We start from the raw sequence: 12,764 nt of genomic DNA, 5'->3' as shown, positions 1-12,764 counted from the left end.
TCGGCATTCTTGGGATGTTTCTGGGAAAAAATAGCAAGACCAACTTGAACGGGATGAACCTATTAATTCGTGAAACAAAGCAGAAACCAATAGGAATTAGATTTTGAATTCAGAATTTAACATTAATGAGGAATGCCACCTAAGGTCCAAGTTTATTTGAAAAAACAAAAAATTAAACAATAAAAAACAAGATATACGATGTTGGGCCAGAAAAAATTGGATAGCAATAAAACTAATAAAACCATTGCCATGATATACAAGTCTCATATACCTTTACAACCATCATGATCCGCTCGGTTATAGTAGTTGGTAACAAGGACCCTTTTCTCATTTATTGCAATCGCGAGAAGCCCAGCCATCCCAGCAAGTTGGGCTCCAATACCAAATCCCGGCTCTCTTTCCCAGTCAGCTACAAGAAATCTTACACTATGATCTTTACAGTTCAAAGGGTGCTGATGAAGCCATATGTCTCTTTGCACCTTTCTAGTTAGAGGGTAGTTTTCTTCATCGGACCCTGTTATCTGCAAAATGCTTTCTGGTTTTAAAACATAGCAACATAAAAATATCCCATTCCCATATGAAATGGAGAAATAAAAAAGATACATGACTGACTGACCTTTTTTAATGTTCATTTCCTTAATAAACCAATATATATATATATGAATAAATGTTGATAGATAATATCAGTTTGTACTTAGCCTATGCTTCATTTCAGAAACAAAATAGAGAAACCTTAAGTGGAAAAGACAGGGCAGGCTTCTATGTGAACAATGCTATGGGACACCAGTAGTGTCCAGCACCACATACTAATAGAAGGTGGGCCCCACACGGGTTTTGGGGTCCACCTTCTATTAGTTGTGGTGTTAAACTCCAATGGTGCCCCCCTTAAACTTTTCCTCCTAAAAATTAGGCAAAGACTCGAGACCTTCACAAAAAAGAGACCAGATCGGTTCTGCATGTAAAATGTAGAAATAAAGGGTGTAGAATTACGTTTATTATGTGTTCTAATGACTTTGCAAAGTATTGTAATCTAATGTTACATCTTTTAAAAGTCATTGTCACACAAGATAAATGTAATGGTATGCCTCCAACTTCTACATTTTATAGTGTATGATGGGTCCTTGCGAAGGAATACAGACACAACCACTAAACATTATTCTACACTAGTAAATGGTTGTTGGATTTAGACCTTAGGAACCTACCCATGGAGGATAAGTTCCTTCAGAAGCAGCCAGATGCTTATAATAATTAAACCGCTCATTGGTCACGGCTGCTGGATACATCCCCAACTGTCCCTTCCAGCTTATCCATGGAGGGAAATTCTCATTCCCATTGCGTTTATCGAACTGTTCGTTTAGCCATGTTTTTGATTTGCAGTTTTCCAAATGAGGAGCATTTGGCACATTAGACTTGTTTAATCCAAGTTTCCTCATATTCTCATTCTCTTCATAAAGTGATCCTGTTAGTAAAGATTCCCAAGCTGAGTACAGTAATGACACCCTCTCATCATTGATTTTTCTTTTGCTTCCCGTTGAATCAATCGTTTTCTTCGTTGCTTTTGGAACAAAATTGCAGTCTTGACCTGAATTAATACATTCAAAATGATGGCATTAGATATAGCACTTAGGCATTGTAAATATCGCCAATCAAAGATATGACAACCTTCTATGCAAATTGGCAAATTATAATGAGTTAGTAATAATGAGATTGCGTTTGAACAGGATTTCTGTAGAAGGGACTTTGATGCAAATTTGCGTGGTTTCTTCATGTTAGCCCAAAGGAGACTAGGGACTTTTTGGCTTCTATGACAAGTATAAAACATTATGGATTGATTTATTAAAGGAGATTTGATATAGATTTTAATTGAAAGTCAAATATAGAAGTGAAGGCCAAATGAAGTCAGCAAGAAGCTATTCTTCTAACTTTGACTTGCTTTGAATGCACCCTTTAATCACTCTTGTCGTTGCTTTTTCAGCCGTGAATTTAAGACCCCATTTCAATTAAACCTTAATCAAAAGAGACCAACCTACTCATAACTTTGGCAAATTATATACACCAAAAATGCCCCGGTGTCCTTGCAAGCTTTCATTGCATAATTATTCCATATCCTAAATTTCCTTTGAATTTACGCAAAGGCAACTTCAGAAAAAGAAAGAAAGAAAGAAAGACCGTACTATAAGCAAAAATATTCACCCCCCACAAGAAGGTTAAAACAAGGAAAACATAAAAATAAAAATCAAGAACTCCAGAACTGAAAATCAGATTTTTTTTTTTTTAACAAAAAAAGAGGAAGAAAAAATCACTTACTGATAATTTCTGAGCTTGAATTCCCAAGAGAAGTACTGATTGAAATGGGAAATGAGATTCCACCAAGCTCAAAAGTACCAAGTGATGTAAGCGCAGCAAGAAATAGAGAGGTAAGGCAAACTCCACAGAGAAAACCCACCACACAAATTTGGCATGAAAACGAACTCCCCATCTGCAAAGCCTTCTGTGAAACAACTCTCTCAAGAGACTTCTGATTTAATGATGATTCCATAATTTCACCTCAAAACCAAAGAACCCAAAATCTTCACAAGCTTTTTTCTTTTTTTTTTATCTTCTTTTTTTTCCCTCCACTATCCCAACAAAACGCATTTACTAAAATCACATGAAGGAACTCGACCTTTTGGTCACATGAAAGAAGCAAAACCAAGCAACTTTTCTCTTTCTTGAGTTTCTTTTTGTGTATATAACTTGTACAGAAAAAAAGAAAGATAATTGGCTAATCCTCCAACTACCCCAGCAAAGAACAAAGTTACCCAATTGTCGTTCTCTAACAATCTAAATCAACTTTAAATTCAGTGGTCCAACCTCTATTGTCCTTGACACTGCAAAATAAAACACATTTCTTATCAGAAAACATAAAGGAATATAATTAGTAACTATCATGGACAAATGAAAACTTCAACACGGGAAACTCACGAACAATTCTTTGAAGTTTGATAGTCTAAAATCTTATAAACAAGGCTAAATTCAATAGTATTTCAAAGCTTTAAACACCATTAAGAAGAAAGATGGTAAAGAAAGAATAACAGGAACGATTTTAGCTTTAACCGTACAGGACAAAAAACAATAAAGGCCAAAAATCTTGAACTTGACAAGTCTCAAGAAGACAATATGAGACGTACACTTGGATGGAAAAAATGGCAAAAAAAAGTTAACAAGTGGGCTTCAAGCCAGAACATTAAACCATGCAGAGAGAGAGAGACACACCGCGAAGGACAAGAAAATAGTAAAATTTAGAGAAGATAAGAATCAACAAAAGGTGTAAAACCAAGAATAATGTTTTCACCTAGTTTCAAGAAATGAAAAAAAAAAATGATTATGTAGCCTCAAAATTCAAGTGGGTGTTTCAGTAAAACCGAGATGTCACTGTATGGGGAAGAGAAGAAGACATTGATATTTGGGAGAGAGCCATTGTTATTGGGAAGCTGACCATTTCAGCAGAAGAAACAGACACGTCATTCCCTCTGTGAAAGTACGTCAGTAAGTAAATGCACTCACGCCTTTTTTTTTAAAAAAAAAAAAAAAAAAAAAAAAAAGAAAAAAAGACGTCTGTGGCTTAGCTGGTGAAGGCTCATCTGTCACTGGACAGAGATTATTCGGCATTTCGCACATCCAATGGAAGGAGAGTTCATTTTGGTTTGGTGCTGGTGGAACGTTATATGGCCTGTTTACTTCGCTGATTCGAGTTTAGAATTTAAATTTTTTTACAGTAAAAAATTCTCATAAATAATCACATCTAACTTTTTTACTATAATAAAAAATTCTCACATAAAATTACATCTCAACTCAAATTCTAAACTCAAATCAGCGAAGTAAACGGGACCTATATTATTCCTAAAGTTGGGCCCACCGCCCACCCTACTCTTTGTTGGTATCATACTATCATCTCACTCTCATCTCAACTAACTCACTTATAAGAAATTTTCTGCCGTAGAATTTGTTTATATAAATTTAACGATTAAAAATAAAGAATTAAAGAATCTGACATTAAAAAATAGGTGAATTTTTTGTTGTACTATGAATTTGATGTCGCACAGTTTATTATTGAGCGCAATGTAAAAGGAGATGAAGAAAAATATTGAAGCTAAGAGACACCGATACTAATGAGGATGGGTGTGTGAAATTATAAGATCTCGTTTAGTTGGAAAATTCATTCTCTGATTTGAATTATGGTTTATGATTCGTTATAGTATTTTCTCTCATAAAAAATACACGTAAATCAAAAATAATTCTAATCTCATGGTTCTAATCCATTGACGTTTAGTTCGAGGATTCAAACCATGTGATTCAAATCATTTTCGATTTACGTAAATTTTTTATGAGAGAAAATACTGTAACGAATCACGAATCATGATTCGAATCAGTGAACGAATCCCTCTACCAAACATCCTAATTGACATCAAAGTTTAAATTTAATAAAATTTTTGAAATATTACAATAATAACAAAATTTTATATCATTTTTATGTCATTAAAATAACGATTGTATCATTATACAGTACAAACTATAATATTATTATAATAATTAATATGTCATTTTTACTATATTTATAATGTTCTAAAAATTTTACTTCAACTCAAAGTATGAAATTTGTCTTATAATGTGATTACTTTGATTTATTTTTTTTATAAATAGAATCAATCTTATAAAATTGTAGTGGGCAATGTTTTTTTTTCTTAAGAAAAAACATATTTATTGCTGACTCTATTAGTGGTCCCCTCCTCTCTCCTCTTCTTAAGTATAGTCTTTTTTTGTTTAAGACTCATTTAATTCACTAATTTAAATTTTTAATTTAAATTAATATATAATTTTATATGAATATTTTTTATTATAATAAAAAATTAAATATAATTATTTAAAAAAAAAATTTATTATAATAAATTTTAAATTTTAAATTTAAATCGATAAAATAAACAGACTTAACTTCTTACCAAATTTAATGTTGATTAGCTACGTTATCTTTTGGACAGCAAGAAAGAGAGAGAAAAAAGATTTTTGAGTGCAAAAGAGAAAAAGCCAGAACAATGAAGAAATAAATGAATCACTTCACTTTCCACTGTTACTTTATTCCATTTTTTTAAACAAGGTGTTACGTCTCACCGTACTAGTGGGTCCAAGCCTAACGCATTATTGGTATTATTCTCTCTGTACATACACTTTGCAACAATAAATAATAATCAATTTCATCAATATTTTTTTCTTGAAAAAAAACTAATAATAGACATGAAAAAAGAAAGGGAAACTTTGCGGTCATGAGTTATTCTTTTAGAGTATAATTTAAGTGTAATTTTTAAGTTAAATTTAAATTATAATTTAAATTATAATTATAATTTGAATAAAATTAAATAAAATTAATTAAAATTATAATTTAAAAAAACATGAATTTAAATAAAATTATAATTTGAGTTTAAATTTTTTTTAAATTTTATTGTAAAAGAATAACCCCATAATATATTAGTAGTACATATTTTCTAATCATGAAACTATAATTAGATTTACCCGTTTGGTTAACAGTGTCGCAAAAACCTAAATTCTTCTAAGAAAAGGGGCAACTTTACGACAATATTTTCGATGGGATAAAAAAAATTATATTACCAATAGTGCTTAATTCTAAATTGTTAGACTTTTTTTTTCAAATAATTTACGTATATTTATTATAATATAATATAATTCATGTCACATCCTTTTAATAGGGTATTTTCTTTAAAATATTGTATACATTCACACGAGATACATGAAGAATAATATTTTATTTTTATTTTAAATGGATAATAATTTTTTTTATATTAAGATTAGTGTTTAAATATGAGTATGTTTGAGATAAGAAGCAACAGTTATTACACTTAATCAATAACGGAGAATCTAATCTTAAACTGGAACGTGTTAAATACATAATTAAGAAGCAACGAGAAGTTATTAAAAATAGAGTAAACTTTAAGTTGTGGCTAAGAACAACGCAGGTACATGGAAGACTTTATATCACAATCGTTGATAAGTAGAGTACATGGATTGCGTTGACTTTTGAAAATCAACAATTGTTAAATTTACTTATTCGAGTTTTCAGTTCAAGTTGATATGTGAATTTATGTGAGAGTTTTTAACTGTAACCAGAAAAAGTTAGATGTGACTTTTTATAAAAAATTTTAACTATAACAAAACTGAAATTGAAAACTCAAATCGGTGAAATTAACGAGATTTTAAGTGTACTAGCATAGTCCTTCAATTGTGAATATTATGTCATTTTAATCTTTGAACATAATAAAAATAACTTGTATTTAATATATATAACTATTTTTATAAGTATTTAGGTCACTATGCATACAAAATTACAAATCAAGATGAATCCTTCCTCTCCTTTTCCTTCTAATATATTTAAAAAAAAAGAAAAAACAAAAACAAAAAGCTAAAGGACAACCATGATCCTTTTTCCTTGTCATAAAACTTAGGGTGCGTTTGGTAGATGAATCTAAAATAATGATTCAGAATCAGTGTTTGTTTACAGTGATTTTGAATTATAATTCATAATTAGTGTTTGTTTTTTATGATTCAGAATCTGATGTGATGTTTTAAACTAGCTCAAATCATGATTCTAAAACCACCCCCTCTTGATTCAAGGTGATTCAAACTCCTAATTCTGAATCGTGATTTCAGAATCATGATTTGAACCTAAAATCATAAATCATGGTTCGGATTTTAAAATTATAATTAAAATTACCCTAATTACCCAAATAAACTTAGGTCTTACTCTTCCATCACACTCCCTCTCCCTGTGCATACCTTATCCATCATGGCCTTCTTACATCAGTTTTAACAAACATATCATACGGATGCGGCTGAAAATCCTTACGTTCTAAGCTTTAATTAAGAAAAAATGTGATTCAATCCAACGGGATTGAGTATCAGGCGGGCCTCTCATAAAAGATGGACCCCACGTGTGCATTAGAGGTTTGATTTCAACCCCGTCGTAGGCACTCGACCATGTTGGTATTAAATCATTAGTATTTTCTTTTATGTAAAATATATATAGACTCTAGTCTTCTGTTCATCACCTCCTGAATCACGATCAACTCACATTGATGGTCGTAATAAACTTCTCCATTTGACTCCTAAAGGCCGGACCATCCTCAAAATTTATTAGCTCACAAGGGCCAAATTAATTAACTCAATACGCAATAACTCACCAGTCACCATCCTTTTACAAAAAAGAAAAATAACTAAGAAGACGTTTGGTTGGAGGATTCAAACCATATGATTCGAACTATTTTTTATTTACGTGTATTTTTTGTGAGAGAAAATACTGTAGCAAATCATGAATCATGATTCGAATCAGAAAACGAATCCCTCTACCAAACATCCTCTAAAAATCTCACAGAGAGAGTAAAAAACCCACCTTTTGTGTTGTAACTTTTCAACCTTTTGTATTTTTTACTCGTATTTGATAAGGACTAAAGGAGACAGGGCACTTTTAAATCTTATATTAGCAGTCTAATGTTGACCCACTATAAGGATGGCTGCATTCTGAAGCAGTGGAAAGGAAGCCTATGCTTCCTGGTCATTCACATGCACAGCTCTTCCTGCAAATTATGCTGAATATACTCCACCTTCACTTTTTTTTTTTTTCCTGAATTACTCAAGTTGAGATCAGGTGTTGGGACCATGGCAAATAGCAATGTAAATAGATAATAAAGAAGTTATGCCCCACAGAATAAAATAAAGGCAAACTTGTGTCACATTTACTGCATAATATTACAGTCTAATACAAAATGTTATATAAGTCTTGTTCTCGTGAATTTAAATTTTTAATTTAAATTAAAATGTGATATTTTTTAAAATTTTTTTATTATAATAAAAAAAATTAAATGTGATATTTTTTAAAAAAATTTTACTATAAAAATTTAAAATTGATAACTCGTACGGATAAAATGAACATTGACAGAGTTAGTTGTCATATTCTCACACTTAGATGGGACCATTTATTGTGAGAGAAACTTTTTCAACCCAGTGTACTCTAATCTAATATAATACTACAAAGTGGGAAAAAAGTTGCGTGACAAAAGTGGAAATGAGTGTTGTACTGTTCCGCGGTGTGGATTTTAGTGCAGAGTTTGCGTACTCCATTCCTTACTTTATTGTAAAAAAGGTCATTTGGTCCGGAAAAGCAATGTCATTATGGATTGTTTTCGAACTTCGCTTTTAGAGCTGTTCTGTGGCTGCAAGTATCAAGCTGCACAAGACACTCTTCACCAGAAACCAGTTCCAATAAATAGCCATAGCCTGTGTTAATACTTAATTGTGTCTAATCTCAGTTACACCTTCAGTTGAAATTCTATCAGTTTCTTCTTTAGGCGACTCATCATTTATTTGCAAACAGCAATCAAATTAGACGTTCATCTAATTGAGTTTGAACAAAATGACAGACATACTTGTTCTGTTTCATGTACTTATAGCATCACTAACTAACAAAGAGAGTCCAACCCTAAATTATTGAAAACGGATGTAAATATGGAAAGGACCATATGCAAGTTCCTGCTAATCATTTCAAGTATAGTTTGCAGTTAAGGCATAAACTACGTATCCAATTCGTTAAGAGAGAAAAAGACAACTCTCTTTATTAATTTATATTGTTTAGGATTATTATCACCGGTACTCTTGAATTTTAATGTCATTTTTAGTTTACTTTTTAAACTTTTAATTATACTAACTTAATCCCTTATGTTGTAATTTTTGTTAAAAATAAATAGAAAAAAAAAAAATATAGTCATGTGGTCTTTTTGTTTGAATTTCTGTTAAAAACAAACAGATAAAAACTATATGACGACACTTAATCCTCCTCTTTTTTCATCTAATTTCAACAAAAATTCTTATAAAATGGGACAAATTGAAAAATAATGAGACATAGTGAGAGTTTTTAAAGTTTAGAAGACAAAGTGAGAATGACCCTTAAGTTCAGAGGCACCAGTGAGATTAATCCTATCTTTATTAAGGAATCAATGAGTCATACAAGAATTGACTCTAAATATACACAATGTGATGCCTCGAATGAAGGCATATTTCACCATTAAAACTTGTGTAAATATTGGAAAATTTTGAACTTCATAGTAGCCATCTAAAACTAGGCTGGTCATTCATTGAGCACCAACTAAATTGACATAGTGGTAGCTTGTGAAGGATGAAATCCTCCGCAAAGCATCTCCTCGAACACTATGGCAGCCTCTCTTTTCCTCCCATGTTTCAAAAATCCACGAACCAAAATGTCATATGTCCACTGATTAGGCTCGTAACCCCTTCGCCGCATCCTATGGAACATTTCACAGGCATGGTCGATATTGATCAAGCTTAGTTTTCTCAACAACAAATTGTAAGTGAAGAGATCAACTGGGAAACACTTTTCAATTACTTCTACCAACTTGTCAATGTGTTGACTGAATTTAACACGACTGCAGAACACACCAATTAGCAGTCCAAGCATCGGATTTTCATAATTCCCGTTTTCAACCTCCATCCGATGAATCCATACGTCGTAGAGCTCTTGACCTTGCAAAGAATGGCACAGAAGTGTGTTACCAATGAAGGGTGTAAGGACACGACCAGTTTTCTCGAATTCATTGACAAGAGTAATCGCCATACTATATCGTCGCTTTGAGCATAGCAACTTTATAAGAAGCTCGTAACACTCTATGCTTGGAATGACTCCATTGTTCTTCGCATCCTTGAAGAACTCAAGTGCAATATCCAACCTGTTGGCTCTGCATAGGCCAGTAACCATAGCGTTACATAGTTTCCTTCCAAAGTTTCTTCTACCCCGCAAACTGTTAAAGAAATTCACAGCGTCCAAAATTTTATCACTCTTCAAATAACTCTGTAACATGAGAATATCAGAGCTCAAAGTGGGTTCCCTCCCACTTCTTAGGATCATCTCATATACTTCTCTAGCCAGCTCAGGTATTTTGGCATGGCCGGCACCATAAATGAAAAGGTTGTATATTCTAGAACTGGTTTCAACGCGAGACAAATGTAGCTCCAACAATTCGAGGACTAGCTTCTTTGGATTTTCCATCCGGCATAAACTACTAATAACATTGCTGAACAAAATGCGATGGGGCTTGTAACCCCTTTCTTGCATTTCAAAAAGAAGTCTCGCAGCAATATCCCCCCTATTTGAACGGCTAAAACTCTCTATTAAGCTAAAGTAAGTACTCCTTGCAGCAACTTCATTCAGTTCATTGATTTCTTGATATATCAAATAACCATCTTCTAGCCTACTAGCCTTACACAAAGCTGATATAAACTTGTCATAAATCGCCCTACTTGGCTTAATGTTTCGGTCCAACGCAAACAGAAGCAACTCCTTCATCTTTTCGAGTTTCCCCTCCCTGCACAAAACATCTGCGAGTATAGAAAACACTTTTCTACCTGGAAAATAACCTTGGTCAATTGAGTCTTGCAACATGCTATACGCTTGATCAATGTTCCCATCCCCACACAGCGTATTGATCAAATAGTTGTAGGCCATGCTATTGAGGGAGAGACCAAACTCGGACCTCGAATTATACAAGTCGAGGGCAGAGCTTAGCATACCGGCTTTACAAAAGAAGCACAATGCCGCATTCATGGTGTCATCATCGGGGGAAATCTTGCTCTCCTTCATCTCAATCAACAACTCACATGACTCCTCAAGCCGGTTCTCCCATAAAAGCCTACATATCAACATGTTATAACGAAACATATCGGGAACGTACCCGCCAATAGACTTTTGTTTCTTCAAGAACTCCAATGCTGCATCCAATCTACCAGCATGAACAAGTTCCTTTACCCACACATCATAGGCCTGCATCATGGGAATCGTCCCCAACTCCTGAAACTCCTCAATCAACTTCTTGGCGTGATCAAACTCATTATTCGCGCAAAGACCACCAACAAGAGCGTGCAACGCATAACCATTCAAATCCCGTCCCTCGCAAACCATTTCGCGCAAATGAGCTTCCGCTTCATCAAAAAGCTTCTGCTTACAGAAACTCTTCATCATCACAGAACATGTAGCCTCATTCTCAAAACCCCTCATCTGAATCTGCTTAAAAATCTCCTTAACAGCATCAAAATTACTGTTCTCCACCAAAGCGTTCAAAAGCACGTTGTAACCGAAGCTATCCAAGTCGATTCCATGAAACCGCATTGTGCTGAACAGTTGAAGAGCAAACTCCGGTTTTCCAGCGACGGCATAACCCATCACCAAAGTGCTGTGGAACCGAACCCTATAAGCGGTGCTATGCTTGGTGTAGCTATCGAGGGAGTCAAGCATGAGAGACATGAGCTTAGCCCTAGACAGAATCTTGAAAATGGCGTGGAACGTGGAGTGGGTGTGGTGAAACCCCGGTTGCCGACCGGCCCAGTCGAAGAACTTGAGGCACGAGAGAACGTCCTTGCGGGTGCGGCCATAGCTAAGAACATTCAATACAAACCGCTCGTCGAGTTTTAGTCCTAGATTGGCGAGGGCCAAATCCGCGGAGCGGCCAGACGACACGTCGTCGCCGTCGTCGCTGTTGTCGTTTGTGGCGGTTCTGAGGATTTTGAAGATCTCAACGAAAAGGGCGTCGTTGCGGCTCTTGAACCATTCCTTGAAGGACAAAACCGTGGATTCCTTCAACGACTGGCTCAAGTCTCTCATATCGCCATAAAAGGTCGTCGCTGTTCTTGAAGGTAACCATGAAGTTGCAGGGCTACAATTCCTATCGCCATAAGGAGAAGAATAAGGATCGATTACGTTGTTGAGGATTACAACGAGCTGGGATTTGGATAGATGATTTGCCCTAATTTTGAACAAATTCCTCGCTGGGAGCGATTGCATTATCATTAGGCGAATTGGGTTTCCAGATCTCCTTTACTCAAGAGAAGAAAACGATTCAAATTCAAGCAAAAGATCGAAACTTGACTTCCATTGATGAGGAGAAACGCAGGTAAAATGTTCGATGAAATGTCTGTGTGGATAGAGAAAGAGAGAAAGGGAATTGAGAATGCCAAGGACGAAATTGATATGTCCAAGAGTAGAAGTTCTAAGGAACATACCGGCGGCGAGGTTCTTCTTCAGCTTGATTCGAGATTGTTGTATCTCTATGGTGGTGTTCCATAGAGACTACTACACTCTGCTAAACCCCATTAATACTCTTTTTTTTTTTTTTGGGCTAATTCTTTCTTGGCAAGTGAAAATGTCCACCTTTTGATGTTGCACCCAAAAAAGGGCCCTTTTTTTTTGTTTGTGGTCGTCTGAGGATACGATAAACGGTTCTTGGCTCCTGCCTACCTCCTTGCTTGGAATAATTGTCGCTTTCAAAATCAATTGCCGTTTGCATATTTCAATTTATTGTCGTTTATTGCTTTTGCAGAATCCCATTATTGTCGTTCGTGGACACTGCTGGTTTGACAACATCTTGCTGAATTATTGTCGTCTATAAAATCTATTACCGTTTGCATATTTAATTTTGTGGTTTGTTGTGTTTCCATTATTGACGTTCTTTTGCAGAATTCCATTATTGTTCGTTCGTGGACACACTGCCGGTTTGACAACATCTTTCCGAATTATTGTCGTCTATAAAATCTATTATCGTTTGCATATTTAATTATTGTCGTCTATAAAATCTATTATCGTTTGCATATTTAATTATTGTCGTCTATAAAATCTATTACCGTTTGCATATTTAATTATTGTCGTCTATAAAATC

At 34.3% G+C, this 12,764-nt stretch overlaps 2 protein-coding genes across 3 annotated transcripts in view; both read right to left on the bottom strand.

Annotated features, from left to right (window-relative positions):
* The window catches only part of LOC21407233, a 4,786-nt gene extending 1,350 nt beyond the window's left edge, over positions 1-3,436 (bottom strand). Inside the window, exons 1-5 of one of the 2 annotated variants that reach the window (XM_010103911.2) lie at positions 3,256-3,436; positions 2,308-2,870; positions 1,203-1,582; positions 272-521; positions 5-59 (exon numbers count right to left, since the gene is read on the bottom strand). In XM_010103911.2, the coding sequence (XP_010102213.2) occupies positions 5-59; positions 272-521; positions 1,203-1,582; positions 2,308-2,539 (917 nt within the window). In that variant the 5' untranslated portion in view covers positions 2,540-2,870; positions 3,256-3,436. The remainder of the gene's footprint in view (positions 1-4; positions 60-271; positions 522-1,202; positions 1,583-2,307; positions 2,871-3,255) is intronic. The other variant, XM_024169407.1, reaches the window with a different exon arrangement.
* Positions 3,437-9,007: 5,571 nt separating this feature from the next.
* LOC21407231 (pentatricopeptide repeat-containing protein At1g71210, mitochondrial) lies at positions 9,008-12,247 on the bottom strand. The gene has a single exon (XM_010103909.2). The coding sequence runs from the start codon at positions 11,897-11,899 to the stop codon at positions 9,188-9,190; it is 2,712 nt and encodes a 903-aa protein (XP_010102211.2). The 5' UTR covers positions 11,900-12,247; the 3' UTR covers positions 9,008-9,187.
* Between the last annotated feature and the right edge of the window lie 517 nt (positions 12,248-12,764).

This window comes from Morus notabilis, unplaced genomic scaffold (assembly GCF_000414095.1).
Source record: "Morus notabilis unplaced genomic scaffold, ASM41409v2 Scaffold205, whole genome shotgun sequence".
NCBI lineage: Eukaryota > Viridiplantae > Streptophyta > Magnoliopsida > Rosales > Moraceae > Morus > Morus notabilis.
Note: the sequence above shows the minus strand (reverse complement) of the source record. Positions and strands in the feature narration are given on the sequence as shown.

Bases quoted from the DNA above. Each gene is read 5' to 3' on its own strand.
- LOC21407231 (XM_010103909.2), bottom strand. From the start codon at position 11,899: ATGATAATGCAATCGCTCCCAGCGAGGAATTTGTTCAAAATTAGGGCA.